This window comes from Diplodia seriata (assembly GCF_021436955.1).
Source record: "Diplodia seriata strain FDS-637 chromosome Unknown scaffold_1, whole genome shotgun sequence".
In the NCBI taxonomy this organism is placed as follows: Eukaryota; Fungi; Ascomycota; class Dothideomycetes; order Botryosphaeriales; family Botryosphaeriaceae; genus Diplodia; species Diplodia seriata.
The window spans coordinates 353,923-373,704 of NW_027117308.1; the positions used below are offsets into that span (position 1 = coordinate 353,923).

At 56.7% G+C, this 19,782-nt stretch overlaps 6 protein-coding genes across 6 annotated transcripts; 2 read left to right on the top strand and 4 right to left on the bottom strand.

Moving 5' to 3' along the window:
* Positions 1-340: 340 nt before the first annotated feature.
* On the bottom strand, positions 341-5,092 carry SLS55_000101 (uncharacterized protein; the record flags this gene model as incomplete). The annotated part of the gene is made up of 8 exons (XM_066771616.1): positions 341-837; positions 2,647-2,969; positions 3,024-3,440; positions 3,789-3,831; positions 4,162-4,191; positions 4,241-4,357; positions 4,420-4,657; positions 4,709-5,092. 8 exons carry the CDS (start codon positions 5,090-5,092, stop codon positions 341-343), a joined length of 2,049 nt encoding a protein of 682 aa, XP_066636895.1.
* Positions 5,093-5,772: 680 nt separating this feature from the next.
* Positions 5,773-7,245, bottom strand: SLS55_000102 (uncharacterized protein; the record flags this gene model as incomplete). The annotated part of the gene is made up of 2 exons (XM_066771617.1): positions 5,773-6,941; positions 6,993-7,245. 2 exons carry the CDS (start codon positions 7,243-7,245, stop codon positions 5,773-5,775), a joined length of 1,422 nt encoding a protein of 473 aa, XP_066636896.1.
* A 253-nt stretch (positions 7,246-7,498) lies between these two features.
* ARP8 (Actin-like protein arp8) lies at positions 7,499-11,185 on the bottom strand (the record flags this gene model as incomplete). The annotated part of the gene is made up of 4 exons (XM_066771618.1): positions 7,499-8,308; positions 8,359-9,604; positions 10,973-11,051; positions 11,146-11,185. The coding sequence occupies 4 exons, from the start codon at positions 11,183-11,185 to the stop codon at positions 7,499-7,501; spliced, it is 2,175 nt and encodes a 724-aa protein (XP_066636897.1).
* Positions 11,186-11,705: 520 nt separating this feature from the next.
* SLS55_000104 (uncharacterized protein) lies at positions 11,706-14,044 on the top strand (the record flags this gene model as incomplete). Its single annotated transcript, XM_066771619.1, has 2 exons — positions 11,706-12,279; positions 12,333-14,044. 2 exons carry the CDS (start codon positions 11,706-11,708, stop codon positions 14,042-14,044), a joined length of 2,286 nt encoding a protein of 761 aa, XP_066636898.1.
* A 626-nt stretch (positions 14,045-14,670) lies between these two features.
* Positions 14,671-15,486, top strand: ARL1 (Arf GTPase arl1; the record flags this gene model as incomplete). The annotated part of the gene is made up of 3 exons (XM_066771620.1): positions 14,671-14,907; positions 14,968-15,396; positions 15,460-15,486. The coding sequence occupies 3 exons, from the start codon at positions 14,671-14,673 to the stop codon at positions 15,484-15,486; spliced, it is 693 nt and encodes a 230-aa protein (XP_066636899.1).
* A 1,266-nt stretch (positions 15,487-16,752) lies between these two features.
* Positions 16,753-19,653, bottom strand: SLS55_000106 (uncharacterized protein; the record flags this gene model as incomplete). Its single annotated transcript, XM_066771621.1, has 2 exons — positions 16,753-18,903; positions 19,648-19,653. 2 exons carry the CDS (start codon positions 19,651-19,653, stop codon positions 16,753-16,755), a joined length of 2,157 nt encoding a protein of 718 aa, XP_066636900.1.
* Positions 19,654-19,782: the final 129 nt, after the last annotated feature.

Sequence of the window (19,782 nt, forward strand, 5' to 3'; positions counted from 1 at the left end):
TCAAGATGATAGAGCCAAGAAGAGCCGGAAACGACAGCCAAGCATTGGCAAACAGAACGCCCTTCTAATCAAAAGCACGGGGCGAATGTCGTGAACGGTGTATTTGTAAGATTAGAAAGTGGAGAAAAGGCTTTGCACTATGATTGTGCGCGTTGCTGCCTGGCCCTTCACGTCAATGGTATGACGAGCGAACCCAGAATTGGCATACGCTGAAACCCACAACATCTGGTGCCGTTACTACGGAATATCGAACATTCGGAGAGGCCCATTGACGCAATCATAGGAACAAATGTCTTTAGAAGAAGAGCTGCCTTTTCCGTGTCTGAAAACAAGGCAAAGACTATAATAATCGGATCATCTGTAGTTCACACTTGTTGAAAACATCCTTCTTCACCCATCGAATCAGTCCAACCCGCCGATAGAAACCCCGATCATTTTCGTTCTTCACCAATGCAAAGCCCATGACCATGGCATCCTCCCCTACAAATTCATCTTCGGTAGTGAAACTCTTGCCATGTATCTCAAATGGAGCATCTTCATAAGCCCAAAGCGGCTCCGCTCTCACGCACAAGCAGTAGACCCGGTTAGACAATGGGAGCTTCCAATTATGATCAGGATACAGCCCGCCGATCGGCGTGCCCTCATCAGTCAACAGCACTCTCAATCTTTCAACGGAGCTCTCGCTGAAGCGCAGACGGCGCACTAACCCACTTACTGCCACGCTTCTCGCGGCGGCCAGATCGGGCTGGTTGAGACCCATGGACTTTACAGTGATGTCCAAAGTGACGGTCGGGGTTGCCTCATTGAGATTGTCGCCACCAATAAACTCGGAGGAGCCTTTTTCGCATATCCGGCACACCGTAGGTGCTCTGATTGTCAGTGTTCCATGCGGGGAAGACTCTGAACGCTGACCAGCCTCTTGACCGAGCCCCACTACTTCGATGGAACCAATAGGTAGCCCTTTTGACCCGAGAAGCAAGCCATCTTGTGTCGCGGAAGAGCGCCACATTTTTGCCCATAACTTTGGCTTATCCGTCACCGAAAGTGCATCTCCGAACCTTCTGGACACCTCGGTAGCCATCAAGGGCAAGTTGCCGTGATGATGCAGTGCATCGCGCACGAAATTGGTGGATGACAAAAGTGGACTGAGGCTCCCGAGTGTGGCACTAGTCACCACTGAGGGATTTTCGCATACGAAAGGTTCCATTCGTTTTTCCAGAGTTTCATTCGTGGTTGGTAACATTCTTTCAAGTGGCCAAAGACGCCAAAACACATCATCGATACCGAAGCTGAGCCAAACGTGCCGCTGCACATGCAACAACGGCATAGTACTCTGGTAGGCAACAGCGGCAAGATCAAACCGAGAGTCCTGAAACTTAGCTTCATGCCGGAGTAGCAATTTGACCGCCGCGGGGTTTTTTGCAGCAGCAATGACATGCGAAGGCTCGATTCGGACTTCTGGACCGTGGCTCAAAAGAAGCTCCAGAGCAGCCGGTGTTCTGGCAGCTGCCTCGATATGCGAAGATGTGATTCGAATATTTGAATCGTGATTCAAAAGCAAAGCCAGCGTCTTCGATGTACTCAATGCGGTGTGGACATGGGAAGGCATTATCTCCGTGCTCGGGTCGTGGTTCAATAACAGATCCACCGTCTCTGATGTCTGCAGAGCAGATTGGAGTACAGAAGGTGTTACTTTGATTCCGGGAGCATAGTCGAGTAAGGGTTTTACCGTGCTTGGAGATGACGCTGCAGCTGCGAGGATTTTGGGGGTGACTTTGATCTGCGGGTTCTTCGCAAGGATGACTTTGAGAAAATCTTGACATGGGAGAGCGTTGGAAAGGTGCCTTCCTCCAACCTGTGCGTCGGGATTTCGGGCAATGATCTCCTTTGCCAGGTCCGTACAGAACGGGATCGAGGTAAATCCACTTTCTCCCAGGAGACGTTCTGCAGCGCTTGTGTCCAACTTGGAGAAGATTGCATCAAACATTCTCTTTGTCGGAAATCCTCTTCCACGAGAGAGCCTTAAACCATTGAGTATGACTTGGGTCGTGAGTTCGAAACCAGAGGAAAGAAAGAATTCCACGATGGGCGCATATGAGTTCGCGATTGCCGTTTCGAGACAGAATTGCTTCTGCTGGTCGTCGAGATGCGCCTTTCCAGAGCGTAGAATGTGTTCCAGAATAGACAGGATACCATAGACGGTAAGCAAGCAGACCGGGTTGCTTCTTGGAAGTCGGAAAGGAAGCAACCCAGGGAGAGGGTTTGTTCCGAAACGGTACCAGGAATGATCGCTATACCCCCATACCCCATCATTATCCGATACCAGAGTAGCAGAGCGATTTGCACAGGTAGTCCAGGCTCTGTAGCTGGGACTCGGCCCGCCGTCGGGGTCAAGGAATCGGCAGATAGCATCATTCAGCTCACCATCTTGAGAGAGTCCCGCCTTTTGGAGAGACTGAAGATGCAGCGGCATGTATGTTGCACTGTATCGTATCCATTCCTCGGGTAGACTTTGTCTTGATGTCTCGTCCATGGTCCAAGTCTCGATGCAGGCCAATGAAGCGACTTTTTCCGTCCAGATTTTGCTGTACTCAGGACGACTTTCTAAAAACTCTCGGACAGACTGGTGGGCAAAGCGGAATGTACCCAAGGTATGATCGAAGATGACCAGGTTACAACAGACCTTGGGAATGACTTTCACGGAAACCGAATTTGCGTCTGTTTTGAAACCGAGTGCGGCCACGAAACTTGCCGCTTCCAGGTGACACATGGAGCATAGAAGCCAGGATATAACCTTTCCCGCCAACTGTTTGCTCGATGGGCCCAAGTTGACAATCTGCTGATAGATGAGCTCATATGATTCTGTCAACGTTTGCGGTAGTTGGCCGAGCTCCGAGTCGACATCCTCGGGAAGTTTGAAACGGCGATGATCTGAGATGTTTTGCAGCTGCAAACTGACCCAGCGGAACCTAAGGAGTTATCAGTCCACATTTCCCAATTTGCCAACAAAAGCCAAAACTCACATTCCTTGGGCGCCGTCGACAAGGCGTTCGACAATGCGATATCTGAGTTGTTCTGAGATGTTTCCTCCAAGAAGCCTCCTGGTTTCAAGTAATCTTCCTAGTTCAACTTGAACAAAATTTTCGATATCCTCGGCGTTGCTGGTCCCGTGGATGCAGATGTTGCAATATCGTTCCAACTCTCGCATAATATCATCATCATCCCTGCTGGTGATGAAAACTTTGACCAGGTTGACGGATTCCCGTATGATCTTCTCGACAGACTCCAGGAGCTCGTGGCGGCGGCTAGGATCGCACTCATCCAGAGCATCGATGATAATGACAACCGGATCCTTCGAGCATAGCTTAAGAATCTCAGCGGTGCAGTCGCGCAGCGAGAGCTTCTCCATCTCGAGTCCAAGGTCGTCGGCTTGTTCTTTGCTTTGAAGAAACGCCTCTCCAACCGAACCGCGAATAGGGTTGTTTGCCGTTCGTGAGCAAAGCTACTTCAGAATGCACCGCATGATCTCCACCGGGCAGGATCGTTCTGGTTCTGCTGGGTTTCTGTTGCAGTAAAAGAATGCACAAGGAATGGAAAGCGGGTTTGCGGCGTCGTCACAACGCATGGTATCCACAACCAGTGAACTGGAATTGATAAGCGAACGTCCAGTTGCTCAAAAATACACGACTTACGCGAGGAAAGTTTTGCCCGAGCCGGCTATTGTAGTTTTAGTATTCAACGGCTTCATTCCTCTCATCGTCTATGAGTTTCCATTCAGGAGCACTTACGTATTCCATGTAGCCAGAGAACCGAAGGGATGCTTGACTTCCTCTATTCAATGAAGGTCGTTTCGTGTAGAAGCCAAGATCCCGACGATGGTAAGCGGTTCTCTTTGAGAGCGCGGTGATGCTGTGTGTATGGTATTGTCGACAACCATCTCAAGAGCTCACGTCGCTCATCCTCTATCTTTCTTTAGCGGAGGAGATGATATGAGCATTGACGACTCACTTTTCATGCGATCATGCAGCTCAGATACTTGATAAGCCGTGCGAATGATGGGTTCCTCCAAGGCTTGAAGCAACTGATCAAGTTTTGTATGTGTGCCTTCCTTGAAGTATTAGTAAAGCAGGATCTCGGTGGCTTGGCTGGCTTCAAGTATACCTTTCTCTTGAACAAGGACTTCGTTGATCGCTATGAAGATTTAGCACAATTTACCTGTTAGTTTGAAAGGAGAACTTACAAGCCTGTTCGCAAAGCTGAAGACACCGTAGTACCTGCTCTTCGTAACCACGAATGGAATCCTGGGAGCTTTTGACAGCAGCATCCTGGACCGTAGTTGCGCTTTCCAAAATTCGCTCTACCAAATTGAAACTCATGAGAACCATTGTAATTCAGTACGTCTCGTGGATGATAACTCACTGGCTGTGCTCTTGCTGTAATATTCGCCAGCTCGAGCGAGGTATTGCAAGATCGAGGAATACAGCCTCACTATCGAGCTCTGGAGGTGGCAATGGGTTGAACTGGCGAGAAGATCAAGTCGAGATGACGGAGGTCCGAGATACAGCATCTCTATGATTGCGCAGCGAGTGATCTGGTACGACGTGTGCTCCACACCCTCCAGCATGGCGCTGAACATGTGATGATCGTTGACGGCGACCTTGAAATGTCAGGAGAAACAGCATCATTTAACCCCCAAAAACAAGCTCACCTGCAGGACAAACCTGACCGCAGCCCACGGCAAGGCCGCGTGTCCAGGATCATACTGCGTCGCAGCATCTCCCACGGCCTTGAACTTGTCGATCCAGCACACGACTTTCTCGCAAAGATCTCGCAGGATGACGCGGTCGCCGTTCGGCTTTCGTATGGCCCATCTCTTCTCCAGACATGTCTGTTTCTTCTGTTCCACCGAGTCCAGAACGTCTTCAAGTACGGTCAAACGGTCGGGCTGAACCGCCGCCAGCCGTTGTCGATCGTGTGCGTCAAGTTCATCGAAGGCGCGATCCCATAGACTCTTCGCATGGGCGGAATCCTTTTGGAGGCGAGCGGCAAGGCTGGCTTGCGAGCTAGGCATGGATAAAGCGGGAGTGGCCATTGTACACGACTCACGCCCAATCTGCGGGACAAGAAACGGGTCAGCTTCATCAACGCATGGGCTGGAAGCGTTCAAAGTACTTACCCCTCGGCCATACTCTCATGTCAGGTCGAGGATTCCAGGTGTTGCAAGAACATGGGGTCGACTGCAGCCTCGTGTCTGCTTACTTCATCGATCACATCCAATCAATGGCGGACAAGGATCATCTGCAGCTTGCGTATCTTTTCGAGAACACGGTCAACTGGCGAACAAGGATCGCCTATAGCTTGTGTATCTCTTCGAGAACGGTTAACCGGCGGACAACGATCGTCTGCAGCTTGCGTATCTCTTCGAGAATACAGTCAACCGGCAGATAAAAAATCGTCTGCAGCTTGCGTATCTCTTCGAGAACACAGTCAACCGGCGAACAAGGATCATCTGCAGCATGCGTACCTCTTCGCGAACACGTTCCGTTGGAGCCTCAGGAGCAGGCAGGTCCCACATGCAAGAAGTACCATCAATTAAAACCCACCCACCCCTTCCAAACCAAATATATGACCGGCATATGCGCCGATAACGCACCACCATGCACCACCATGCACCACCACCACCACCCACAGACTCTATCTTTTGACCTTTTTTTTCCCGCCCCAGCAAAGCAGAACCCCACCATTGTCCCACTCACTCACTCGCTCACTCCATCACGCCTCCGCCAGCTCGCCCTCACCCTCCAACTTCTCCCTGAAGCCCTGCCGATCCGCCACCTCCCTCTCGTCCGGCTCGCGCACCTCAATCTCCAGCACATCGACGCGATTCTCCTGCTCGTCGTCCTGCTGCATGCCCGGCGTCCGCTGCGCCTTGCGCTTCGGCCGGATGAAGGTCCGCTGGACGATGGGGTAGTAGTACGCGCCCTTCTGCAGCCGGCCTTCCTCGCCCGCCGGGGAATCCCCGTCGTGCAGCGCCAGCGCGACCGTCTCGTCGTAGGGGTCGTGCGGGTTGCCCGTCTGCTGGTACGTCTCGTAGCAGCGGATGCGGTCGAAGCGGAAGCAGCGCCGGCCCGTCGCCTCCGTCTTCTCCGCGTCGTACAGTGCCTCGTCCTCGCGCTCCGGGTCCGTCGTGCTGAACTTGCGCTTCAGCCCCCGCACCGCCTCGTGCGACGCCGGCAGGAAGAATTCGTAGTCGTAGTGCGGCTGCGGCGGCGACGGGCCCTTGGCTGCCGCTGCTGCCGCCGTCCGGGACGCGCCGCCGTCGTTGTTGCCCTCGGCCGCCATGGCCGCCTCGTGCTCTGCCAGCCTCACGCGGTACGCCTCCTCTTGCTCCGCCGTCGGCTCCAGCACGCGCAGGAGGCCGGCGTCGACGCGCTCGTCGTACGCCGGGCCCTGGTTCGCGATCGGGTTGGTTTGGAACTTGGCGACGATGTAGCCGCCCGTCTCGGTGACGGCCTCGAGGTCGGGCAGGACGGGGTACGAGTCGACGAGCTTGAGGTTCGGCTTGGCCGGGTGCCTGGGGTGGTCCCACGCGCGCCGCTCCTCGGCCGTGATCTCCTCGCCGCGCAGGTTCTGCACCGTGTCCGGCCCCTTGTACGCGTCCTGCGGGTACGCAATGTCGAAGCCCTTCAGGATCGAGCGCAGGATGTTGATCGGCTCGTTCTTCTCCGCGTCCGTCTGCTTCTTGCGCTTCGGCGCCAGGCGCTTGCCCGGATCCCGCAGTCCGCTGTGCCCGCCGCCGCCCGCCGCCGTCATGTACTCGGTTCGCCGCAGGAAGCTGACGCCGCCGGCGAGCGATGAGGGCTTGCCCAGGGTGGACAGAGGCCTGAGGAGGGCCCTGTCATGGGGATGGAGTGACACGGGCTCGTCGGATGCAAGAAGAACTGCGCTGGTGTTAGCGGAGTGGCTCCAAGCTCGGTAGATGCGCGACTAACCGCTGTCATCGCCCTCGAAGACGCCAGGCAGACCGACAAGGTCTATGGGCATTCCGAGCTCTGCATCGGCTTCGACATTGAGCGGTTGTTCTCTGGCCAGGCGAGAGGCGAAACCGGCGGAGGTGTACTGGCCGCTAGCTAGGCCAGTGTTCGGTATCTCAAGGAGCTTCGGGGGATTGGGCGGCGGAGGGAGCACATTCGAGTATCGTATCCTCGCGATGTAGTCCTGGTGGTAGACGCGACCGCCCGACATGGTGTACGGTTGGAGAGGAGGACGGATGGGTTGGAGGGGAATGGAGGTGCTGAAGAAGCCGACAAGGTGAGGCGCGTTGTTGCATTGCGACTCAGGTCCGTGCGCACTGCTTCCGCGGGCGGTGAGCGACACCTCCGGCCGTCAATTGGGGCACGACGCAGCAACAAAAGATGCATTCATTCATTGTTCACGGCCAAGCCCTTGGCATCTCAGTAGCATTAATCTCCCCATCGTCATGGTCCCGTGAGTTCGTCTACCATAGGAACATGCACTTTTGCATCAACAGACGGCTGCCGAGCATGTCATACTCCTTCTGCGAGATCCAGCTGTCGTTCCCGCTGCTGCTCAGCTTACCGAACACGCTGCCTCCCTTCCAGACCAGCACCTGAGGATCCAAATCTCTGGGCGGCGCGCCAATGAGGATATCCTTACCGAGGCCCGGCAGCAGTGACCGGAGTCGATCCTCCAGGAAGGGCATGAAACCGGTGACCTTGCTGCCCCCGCCGATAACCATAATGCCGCCGTAGAAGTCGCGGGCCTTGCGGTCATCTCCGCGTGCTCCATGTTGAATTGACGTCATGATTGCTGTGTCGAGTCCTGCCATTGGAAGGATCTTGTCGCGCTCTTCGGCCTGCTTGATCTTCTCGAGCGTTGGATCGAAGAAGATGCTGCTGGTCGCTCCAAAGCTACCTCCCTCACCCGGAGCCGCGCCACCAGCAGCTGTGTCCTGAGGAGGCTGTGGCGTGTTTGCTCCATCGGGTCCTGGAGAGCCTGCGACTGACGAATGAGGTGTTCCTTCTTGCTCGTTAAGCCGCCCCGCCAAGCCGACAGGATTAGTCTTGCTAGGAGTCTGCGCAACCATTGTCGGCAGAGGCTTGGCTTCTGGGACAGCATTGTTGGCCATGGCAGGTTGCGGTGGTGCAGCGCTTTCTATGATGCTGCTTTGTGCGGCAGATTGTGGATCGTTTGGTGACCCATCGTATAGGTCGTACGAGCGGTCGATAAGTTTCCGCCGGGCCTTGAGTTTTTCTGAGTGGTCGAATATTGTAGGGTGGAAATATCCCTAAACCAGTTAGCGTCCCGCCTACAGCAGATGAATAGCGATATGCATACCATTGGTGATAGCATGGTCTCGTCATAGCATTTGAAGAAATACTTCCGGGTATCCTCCTCAAAAGCTCTCAAGTGAAAGTCGTACAGCTGCACGCTGATGTCGGCTTCATTCATCGTACAGAACTTCTGCTTCAGTTCCTCGGCCAACAGCCAGTCGTACCGCCGCTTCAGGTTGATGTCCGAATACGGGAAGTAGTCATGCAGCATCATACGCATGAAGGACTCTGTCACATCTGTACCGCCATACTTGACATTGACCCGGGAGTCCTCGATGCACATGCCCTCTTCCACACAGCAAATGGACGTCTTCTGCGCTCCTACGTCGACGATGCATGAACTCGAATATCCAGCGCCGAATGTCGCGGAAAGACTCTCCTGCTGAAAGCACACTCGTCCAAAGCCAAGGCCCCTCAGAAGAATGTCAAGCATCTGAGTGACATAGTTGCGCTCAAAGAGATCCGGAATGATGCAGACGCACCCGTACTGAGGCCAATCTTTCTTATGTCTCAGCCCAAGCTCAGAGACGATCGCGTGCTCGATGATCAACGAGATGTCCGAGTAGAGGTTTTGCTTCGTCTTGTAGTCCTGTTCGTTGAACCAGCCGTGGCGGATTGGCCAGAAGAGCTTGTAGCGGGGTACGGAATTTTCCGGGATACGCAGTGCAGCTTGACCCATGATGTAGTCAGGTGCTTCAGAGCCTATTTCTGTCCACTCGACGCGATGTGGATCGTTGTGTTCACTGATGACCTCCGGTGGGGTCCTCTTGTTGTAGTTGACCACAAGTTCCTTTGAGTTCGGTAGTACCCTTCTCTTGTTGGCTCGCATACGCTGCTTCAGATCGTTGGACATTGAATTGTATTGCGAAGAAAACTCTTCCCCGAACCACATGTCTGGATCTTCTGGGACCTCGCCGTCGATCTTGAGGCGCTTTGGTAGAGGCTCTCCGCCGTCTTCTTCCGCTTCGTTCTCAGGCCATTTCCGCGCAAGAACCATGGGAACCGTTTTTGGTAGAGCATCGCTCGCAAGGCCTATCCTCAAGTTCTGGCTTCCGGCATGGATAACGACGATTTTTGACCCAAATGCTTCTTGAGTCGCTGTGGTGGCCCCATTCTCTTCTTCTTCATTGACATCGACGCCTTGCGCCAAAGCCCTGTCCTTGTCGCGTGCTTGTTGGACCATGCGGTTCGTGGCCTCTTCTTGTTGGGTTCGGTAGGCAAGGAACTGGTCGTCCCGCTTCAAATACTCACTAGAAACCAAGAAAGGTCAGTAGACTACCCACGCAAGAAATGAAGAGAACGGCTCAAAGTGAACAGCTGATGAATTGAATAACACTGGCAGCAAAGGAAAAGACAGCCATTCCCTTAGGCAGTTGCTACCCTTGTGGAACCCGTGGGTATTCAAGCCCTGGAAACCTTGCACGGCCAGAGGCAGGGTTCGCAGCAAGCGCAAGCGTATTGGCAAGCGACCAATCAATCGGATTGCAAGCGGACACTCAGACTCCGCTTGTGCTTGCCAATCAGATCAATCGCGAACCCTGGCCAGAGGTAGAGACGTAACAGCACGAAGACTCGTTTCGGTATTCACAGACTGAGCGTCCATACAACCGGAGCCATGCGTGAAAGTGCTAGCCAGAGAAATAGACCGGTCAAATGTACGATTGACTGAGTGGAGTGGTTCTGATGATGTTTTGGGCCTCGTAAGACATGATATCTTCCGCGCCTTTAATCGAGCAGGTCTGAAGCTACGAAATGGTACTGTCGAGTGCCATCCGTGTTTGAATAAATGCGCAGTCGGGGTCGTGGTAATGTTCGGTTCTTCGATTTGGGATGAAGGTTGCCTCAATTTCCACGTGTACCTCGCGGGATTGCTTTTGGAGGCATATAATTGTCTATCAGGTTTCGGTTTGCCAGAGCGAGGTCTCCGTGTTCGGCTAGCAGCGAGGCAGCATCTTTATGGGGATCGCTTGCATGAGCTTGTCCAATGTATCTGGAGTGGCAAAGGAATTGTTGACCATCTCCCCCAAATTTTGGAATCGGAACCATCAAGCACACAGGCAGGATTATGTCTGCCTCAAGAAGGATACACCGTGTGGGGAGCCGGCGGCATTCGTAACACAAGTCGGCCTGGACGCTGAGGGCAAGTACCGGCACTTTTGTTTCCCGCAAGAGTGCAGCAACCCAGCTGCTCCTGGCTCTAGGAAGAACACAGTCATGGTTGTCCTTTGACTTAACATCCTCCAGGATCGCAGTGTACAGCTCGGGGTCCTCAATTGTCGCGACTGCCATCTGCTGGCTCGTGTCTGGGGTCGTAAATCCGGACATGACTGCTTGGCGCGGCGGTATGGTGAGATGTCCATGACACGGGGGAGTCTCGAGATATGGTGGGCGATAAATGGTTGCTGCTGGATGCCGATGCAGTCTCGGAGCGCTTTCGCTGATGGGCTGTAATGATTTGCGCGGCGGTCGTGCCCGCTCTGGGGATTCACCCTTTCCTCCCACTTCCAGATTGGATGCCAATTCCAGACATTGCCGCGACATTGTACGAGAAAAACATGCGTTGAGGTGGAGGAGGCCGGAGAGCAGTTGGAGAGGAAAGGAAACGGGGGAATACGGACGTGTAGTAATTCTTCTGGTTAATCATGCTAACCTGGGGCCAGGTGGTGAGGTCCAGATTGTTATCCGTCCTCTCCAGGCCTGCCGTAGAAGTCAGCACGCGGAACCAATGGTGGCCGCGACGAGCGAGGCGGCAGATGGCAGCTCTCGCGGGCCGGGCGCTGGAAAGGCGTACCTTCGTCCCGCAGGGCGCGGCCGGATCTCTTGCCGACCATGGTGGGCAGCTGGGGTTCGCGATCGTGGCTGTTCTGGCGGAACGATGCTCGCAGGCGGATGCGGAGGTGTTGACGCGTGGGCGGGCTGGGGATGAGATGCGAGCTCGCGGTACAGATGACAGCTCGGGCCATTACTCGCTTCTGGCCCGTGCCTGAGGCAATAATGGACCCTGTCGGGCCATCGACCTACAACCAGAAGCGCCAACCCTCTCCGCGCCCGTCACGGCTCGCGCCCACGTTCGACCAGTCGAAAATGTCCGGCGCTCAGCTCTCCTCATCCCTGCGCTGCGAATACTTGCAAGCAATCCCGAAGCCTTCGCCCCGCATCGGGTCCAGGCCAGCAGCAGTGGGCCGCGGACGGACAGGGCTTGATTGGGGCCTATGAGAAATGAAAAACCCACGACCCGTTTCAACGCCTCACGGCCCCTAAGCCTCTCTCTCTTGGCCTGATTCCATCTCCATTCCGTTCGCTTTTCTTTGTCTACCGCTCGTCGCTTTCCTCTCGCAAACCACGGCCATCATGGCGTCCAGTAGCTCCGCATCCTCGCATCTGCTCGTCGACGCCAAGCCCTTCCCTTTCAGTTTCCCCTTTCGCCACACGGCTCTGCTCGTCGTTGACATGCAGCGCGAGTTCCTCGTTGACGGCGGCTTCTCCCACAGCGTGGGCGCCAACCTGTCCGCAGTCCAGGCCTGCGTCCGCCCAACCATGCGGTTGCTGGATGCTTGCCGTGAAGCCCGCCTGCCCGTCTTCCACACGCGGGTAGGCTTCGAGCCCGATCTGTCTGACTGCCCGTCGATAGCTCTGGCAAGCCACGCGCCCGTCCACGGCAACGCTGGGCCCACGGTTGGGGACAGGGGCGCAATGGGCAGGTATCTCATCCGCGGCGAGTACGGCCATGACATCATTGACGAGCTCCGTGCCCTTCCCGGCGAAGTCGTGATAGACAAGCCTGGAAAAGGCGCTTTCTGGAACACGGAGCTGCTGCACAAGCTCAAGGCACGTGCCATCACCCACCTCCTGGTAGCAGGCGTAAGCACAGAGTGCTGCTTGTCTTCTACGATTCGCGAGGCTAGCGATAGAGGTCTCGAGTGCTGTGAGAACCCATCCGTATGCTGGATGGGTCGCCGTCGTGCTAACGAAGCATAGGTGTCATCTCCGAATGCACTGCTGGCTTCAGTGATGAGAAGGTCCAGCGGGGAAGCCTGGGCGTAATCAACGCCGGCGGGGGCCTTTTCGGCTTTGCTTCGAAACTTGACCGTGTTGTGAAGGCCTTGACTCCTCTCTCAGAAGCACGGGTGGCGCAAGATGAAAGGTATCGCCAAAATGGAGACATGCGGATCCGCCGGTTGCAGGCTGCCTACAGGTCTGGTGTATCTGCCGAAGCGGTCATGGATTCTCTGTACCGCAAGATCGAGGTTTACAAGGGCTACGATCCTGCCGTCTGGATTCACCTGGAGAGCAGAGAAGCCGTCCTCGAAGCGGCGAGGGCAGTGCAGGAGAAATGGCCGAATCCCCGGGAAAGACCGCCTCTGTTCGGCATTCCGTTCAGTATCAAAGACTCGATCGACATCGCAGGCTACCAGACCACCACAGCATGCCCGCCACTCGCACGCATGGCGTCAGCATCTGCACCGGTTTACGAGAAGATTATTGCCAACGGCGGTATTTTCATAGGGAAGACCAACATGGACCAACTAGGCACCGGCATGACTGGCTGCCGCAGCCCGGAAGGCATCCCCCATTCTACAATGCACCGCGACTTCATAGCCGGCGGCTCCAGCAGCGGCAGCGCCGTCAGCGTAGGCGCAGGGCTTGTATCGTTTTCCATAGGAACAGACACGGCCGGATCCGGACGCATCCCGGCAGCATTCAACGACGTGGTTGGGTTCAAGCCTACGCGAGGCCTTGTGTCGATGCGCGGCATCACTCCTGCATGCGCCTCGTTGGATTGCATTGCGGTCCTAGCTCGCAACATAGGCGAAGCTCGCATGGTGTGGCAGGTGATCGAAGGGGCGGATGCTGCGGACCGGTACTCCAAGCTGCCCATTGCGCTTGAGCGACACATCAACGCAGTCGGTCCGCAGAGACAGACATTCCGCTTTGGCATCCCACCACCCGAAGCGTTGGACGCGTGCCACCCGCTTTATCGCAAAATCTTCAACCACGTTATCAGGAAGCTTGTCAGCATCGGCGGAGTACTGAAACCGATAGACTGGACGCCGTTCGAAAAGGCCGGAAAGCTGCTGTACGACGGGACTCTGGTCATGGAGCGCCTCGCCAACCATGCAGACGATTGGCTCGAGAAGAACAGGAACTATCTGCATCCGGTGATAGTCGAGGTTTTTGACGGGGTTGTGGCGCGGCAGAGCACGGCCGTCCAAGCTTATCGCGACCTCCAGGCCAAAGCTCTGTATACGCGGCAGGCAGAGGAGACGTTCAGTGCCGGGGCCAACGGCGTCGACGTCATCGTCACTCCGACCGCCCCGGCGCACTGGACCATCGAGGAGGTGCACGCCGACCCTGTCAAGAAGAACAGTGCGCTCGGCGAGTACACGCACGCCGCGAACGTGCTCGATCTGTGTGCGATTTCGGTTCCGGCGGGTCTATATCCTCTGGACGAGCTGCTCGGCACTGAGGGCAACGAAGGCCGGCTGCCCTTCGGGGTGCACTTTATGGGCGGCAGCCGCATGGATGCGGAGCTGCTGGAGGTGGCACGGCGATTTGAACAGTCATTGGACCCGTCGGCGACGGAGAACGAACGGCACGACAGGTATAGCACGGTTAGCGGCAGTGGCATGAGCAGGAAGCGCAGTCGCGACGAGACGCCGACGCTGGTAGAGGAGATGAATACGGAATAGGAGACGGCCGGCCTTGTAGGGAAAGTGATTCGCAGCGGATTGGATGAGGACTGTATGTAACTGCATAGCGCGGGCGGGGTGGGCAGACGAAAGCAATGCTTATTTTGTTCGGCTTTACGCAGGGCGGGTGTGGCAGATTGGACTGCTCGGTGTCGAGCGATGCATTAGGCAGCGCGCTTGCAGTCTGGGCTCTGGTGGCCCCCTAGCGCCCCATGTCCGCAGCAGTAGGGCTCGAGCTCGCTCCATCTGCAGCAACACAAGGCAAAAGCCAGCAAAGCAACCATTCGCCCAGAGTCCACCAATCCATCCTCATTTAACACGCCTGCCTCCTAAAGCGCCCTCCCGAGCGACCGCTGCCCGCCCCTCGCCGCGCCTCTCCCAACGCCCGCGAAACGCCCACGCCGAATCCCCTGCCGCTGCCGCCTCCCGCTTAGACGTCGCCCGCCCTTCCCCGGCCGCCTGCGACCCTGACGCCATAGCTCTATCCCTCCCTCGAAACTTTTTCCTTTTCGCAGCCCGCATCCCACAACGAACACCATGGGTGGCTGGGTATCACGGTTGACCTCGCTGGTGTGGGCGAAGAAGGAGATCCGCATCCTAATTCTCGGCCTGGTACGCCCGCCGCCATGAGCGTTGCGAGCTTCGGCGCAGCTAACGCAGACCGCGCAGGACAATGCTGGAAAGACGACTCTTCTCTACCGGCTGAAGGTGCGGAGTCTCCACAGAAAAGTGAAGGGGACGTGTATGGAGAGCTCGCTCACACGGCGTCTTGCGTGCAGATTGGCGAGGTAGTCACGACGATTCCGACCATCGGCTTCAACGTCGAGTCGGTCACGTACAAAAACCTAAACCTCAATGTCTGGGTGCGTCTCGGCCGCCCGCACCCCCGCCGCTCGCCTCGTCCCGCTAATGATTATCCACAGGACCTGGGAGGCCAGACGTCGATCCGCCCGGTACGCGCAGCCGCACCCCTTCTCCCCCGCAACCCCGTCTTCCAAACCCTGTCCCGCACCGCAGAGCTGCGCACACTGACCTCGTCGCTCCCGCGGCGCCTGCAGTACTGGCGGTGCTACTACAGCAACACGGCCGCCGTCATCTTCGTCATCGACTCGACCGACATCGACCGATTAGGCACCGCCGCCGAGGAACTGGCCGCCATGCTGAGCGAGGAGGAGCTGCGCGACGCCGCCCTCCTCGTCTTCGCCAACAAGCAGGACCAGCCCGGTGCCAAGGGCGCCGGCGAGATTTCCGAGGCCCTCAAGCTCGCGGAGCTGAGGGACCGCAATTGGAGCATAGTGGCTTGCTCGGCCATCGATGGGCGGGGTGTGGATGAGGGTATGGATTGGTTGACGGTGAGTCTTGGATCCCATGCGATGGCTCGCTGCACACAAGCTGACGGAAAACGAACCCTGCAGACGACGATTCAGGCAGACAATTCATAGACGTGGCGAATATTTCTTTTACATGGAGCCCCGCAGACGATGCGAAGCGATTCGACTCTTCTGCCTTTTGCCCCGCAACCCGCGGAACCCGTCGAACTCGGCTCTCGAGACCACGTACCCACAACTACCACATAAAGTACGCTTTGTAATACCCGCATGAAGGAGTTTTTTGGCGTCAGTGTCTTCTACAAGGACCAGGCGGGACCTGACGCGTTTTCCGTGTCCCTGGTCGCGAGCTGGTATGCGGTTCTGGAGATACGAGATGCCCTTTCATGCGCGGGAATTGGCCAGCTGTTTTCGATTCATGGAAAATGTTCTTACTAAAGTTTTTCCCTTTTATTTCCCACCGTCTTAGAACACGGCACAGACAAAGAAGATGCACGCCCTTTTCGTTACGACCAAGCAAAGCACACTGGCAAACATGCGAGCGAGTGAGCGAGCCGAGCTGACAAAAGATATGCGCTCTTGTACGAGTAAAATGATTCAAAGATACGCATTTTGACATGATATCGGGAGTCGGGGAAGGGATGGCGTGCCCTGCTAGTCCTGTCAGCGCTAAAGCAGTTGACGGACGCCGTTTCTGTCGGCATTTCTTGGCGGAACAGCGAAGTGACGAAAGCTTTCCATCGGCGGTCCCAAAACCTTTGCAGTAGAGATACGGTACCCTAACTACGGCAATTGAAGGCCAAGCCTGGAAGCCGGCGTACTTACATGGCGTATCAGAAGCTTTCGGCCTTCCGTCTCCTGCGAGGAATACTACACTGTCCATTCGCGAGCAGATGAAGAAAATGTTTGAACGTAGATGTGGGTTTGGAAGCCGTATGAATATATGCAGACATCGGAGATTGACGTCCCACATCAGCAGGTGCAATTGTCCTGGCAAGGTAGGTTTGGAAAGCCGAATCCCTCCACAAATCGCTGGGATATTCACAAGCCTTATGGAACGAATGAATTCAAACTGTTCTGGGAAAGGGTTGTAGCTATTTGCAACTATGTGGGGGGGGTATCAAACTCTATCTAGCCAGCCAGCCAACGGCAGCCCCCATCCGCCCAGCTCGTTGCTTTCTCCCCACCGCTCTCATCTCTCGTTATTATTAAGACCGCATTATTACCCATCCAATATAACACCACAACACCATTAAAGACTCCCCGCGCCACCCGCCAAAGCATGCTTCGTGGACGTCGTCATTATCGTCGCCCAAAGAATGTGTGCTAGCAAAACGCACATGTATCTCGGTCCCATAGTACACACACACAAAATCGACATTATCCCATATCCTCCTCCACAAACCTCGACCCGTTGCTCGCGCTCCTTCCACGCCTGCTCGCCGCCCTCCACGCGCCCGAGCTCACGCTTTGCTTCCTGTTGACCCCGGCACCATCGTCCCTTTCACCATCGCTGCCGATGTCGTCGGCTCGGTAGCACGCCGGCGGCTCCATGTGGAAAGACAGGGAGGAGAGGGAAGACAGCGACGAAGAGGAGCGGCGGGGGTTGTAGTGGTGGTGTTGCAGACCGGCAGTGGTGACGGGCTGGGATCGGCGGCGGCGACGGCTTCTTCGACGGTGGTCGTGCTGCTCATCCCGCGGCGCGGAGGAGCACCAGGTGGAGGGACGGTGGTCGTCGGTCGGGAGGAGGAGAGGGAGAGGAGGGGCCGACTGTGCCTGCAGGAGTGTGGGCCGACGGCGGCGGCGGGCGGCGTGCATCTTGCCGTTGGCGTCTTCGTCGACGACGACGACGGCGCCATCGTGTGCGGGTTCCCCATCCACGTCCACGTCTTCTTGATCGGGGTCGACGTGCGAGTCTCTCCTCCCGTCGACTGCGATTGCCATGGTCGCGTCGTCGTCGTCGTCGTATCTCTGCGGCTCGAGGAAGTCGCGGCGGTGGCGGCCCCCGTCGTCCGTACCTAGTATGCCTTCCGAGTTGTTGCGCCTCTCTCGTTCTGCTTTCTCTTCTTTTTCTTCCTCTTCTTCTTCATCGCCATCATTCTTCCCCCCTTCGCCGCCATCGTTCAGTACCGCACTACCCGCCCGGCTCCTCCTCACTCCCATCACTTTCGCCATCCGCCCCCACACTGTCCTCTCCTGCTGCTGCGGTTGCTCTTGCTGCTGCTCCGCCGCCGCACAGCTCACCCTCGTCAAAGGCGGCAGCTTCGCGATCTCCTTCTCCTCTTCTCTCATCTCTTCTCTCGTCGGAGGCGGTGGCGGCGGCAGCCGCGGCGGCGGCGATGGTGGTGCCAGCGATGGATCACTGAACCGCGCGTGCGAGGGAGGCAGCGGGAAAGCCGGCAGAAGGACGCCGTAGTCCGGGGACGACGAGGTTGTCGAGATTGCGCGCGCGCGGGAGAAGGCCATGTTGCTGCTGCTGTCGTCGATGGATGCGGCGGGATGAGGGAAAGGTAGCGCCGTGGAGCTGCGGTTCGCGGCGGCGGCGGTGGCGGGGGAGGAGATGGTGAAGGGATCGGAGGAGGCTTGGAGCGTTGTCGAATCGCCGCGGTGGGAAGCGATGGTGGCCGTCCTTCTCCTCGGAGACGGCGTGGGTGACGGCGGATCGGGCTTGACGGAGCGGCGGGAGCGGATGGCGAGCGGTGGAGATTGGTTGCTGTTATCGTTGTTGTTGTTCTGCGCGCCGGCCAGGCCGTGGAAGAGGTCCATCATGGTCGGATCGTCTTGCCAAAGGCGGGTCGTCGTCGACTCGCGCTCAAGGTGCCGCTGGAGTGGATTCAGGTAGGTTGGTGGCGGGGTCTGAATGGGAGCGGAGGAAGTGGTGAGGTCGGCGACGCCGTCTTTGGTGCTTCCGTTGCTGAGATGCGTCTGGAATAGAGAAAGCTCGCAACCTTCGCCGGCCGCACTGCTCATCTGGCGACGGCGACCGGTCTGATTCGCCGCGATGACGCTGGACCGGCGTCTAGCTGAGTCGGCCGCGGCCGCGCTTTCAGCGGCGGCTTCGAACTGATGCTGCGCCAGTACACTGAGACGGTGGTCCGTCTCCGCACGCAGCTGAGGCGCTCCTGATGATGAAACCTCGAGATGCTTCTGCGAGCCGTGCGCCTCGGCTTCGGCTTGCATCCTTTGGAGTTTGCATTGCATTACGCAGAGCTTGCGGCGCTGGTGAAAGAAGATGAAGGTCAAGAGGACGAAGAACAAAGTGGCGGCGGCGGAGAAAACGAGCCATACGATGTAACTCACGCGATCGCCTTCATCGGCTCTGTTGTAGTTGATGATAGTCAGGACAAGCGCCACAACGGTAGAGAGGAGGAAAAGCTGTCCCATGACGATGGCGCAGTAGAATCGAGTGCACGGGGCCGTGCGGGAGTAGCGAACAGGCGGCTCCATTGCTGTGAACGAGTCGAGGATTTCGGCTTCCTCGATGAAGGCAGAGTATGTCTGAGAGTCCAGGTTTCGCATGAGAGCGAGTCTCTTCGGAGGTGCAGTGTTGGTGGAGGCCGTGCGGGCGGGAGAACGGCCGCCAGGCGACATGGCGCCCAATGGACGGTGAAATAGTGTACTGGGTTAGATACAGCCGGAGCCAATATTTGCGGGTGAGAAGTTTCTGGGTGAAGCGTTTGCTGAAGAGCAGGGAAGAGTGACGGGAAGCTCAGCCGGGCGAGTGAACGAGTGTGTGGTAAAGTAACAGTTGAAGTTGGAAGAACATAGAAGGAATGCGAAGGTGAGCCGGTCGGTCAGCTGTATACCGGGCAGTCGGCGGCCGAGACCGGTGGCGAGGCAGTGCTGATGGATGCTGGAAAGCAGGGGAGAGAGAGGCCAGCGAGGCGTGGTGGGTGAGGCCGGCACATGCTGCGACGAGCTTCGCAACCCACCGTTATAGTGCCGCCGCGGTCGAAAAGCAATCTATCTCAAAAGGAATCTCGATCTCTCTCATGTAAGTCATCGTCGTCGACAGAGGCCAGGGTGGAGTGATCTGGCCTGCCCATGGGGTGCGAGCGGCGTAGAGTTTAATCCCGGAGGTGCATCCACCCACGCCACCCCTGCCTTCCCCTCCCTCCCTCCCCGCATGCGTACCTGCAGAACCAGGTCCACTCGCACCGGGCCGCCAGGCTTGCTGTCAGTGACTGCGAGTGCAAAAACAAATAAAACTTTCCCTATGCATGGCGCCAAGGTATCAGCTGAAAGGATCGCGAATGGTGTCAAACTGAGACACACGGGCATATGCAGGTGAGCGAAAAGAATTCAGGTGGCACAGGCCATTGACATTGCGAAATGGGGCTCATGCCTGTAGGTACTGCCCGCTCCCCGGCAATCCCGCCATGCGGCTCCCCGTGTGCATCCTGGAACCCT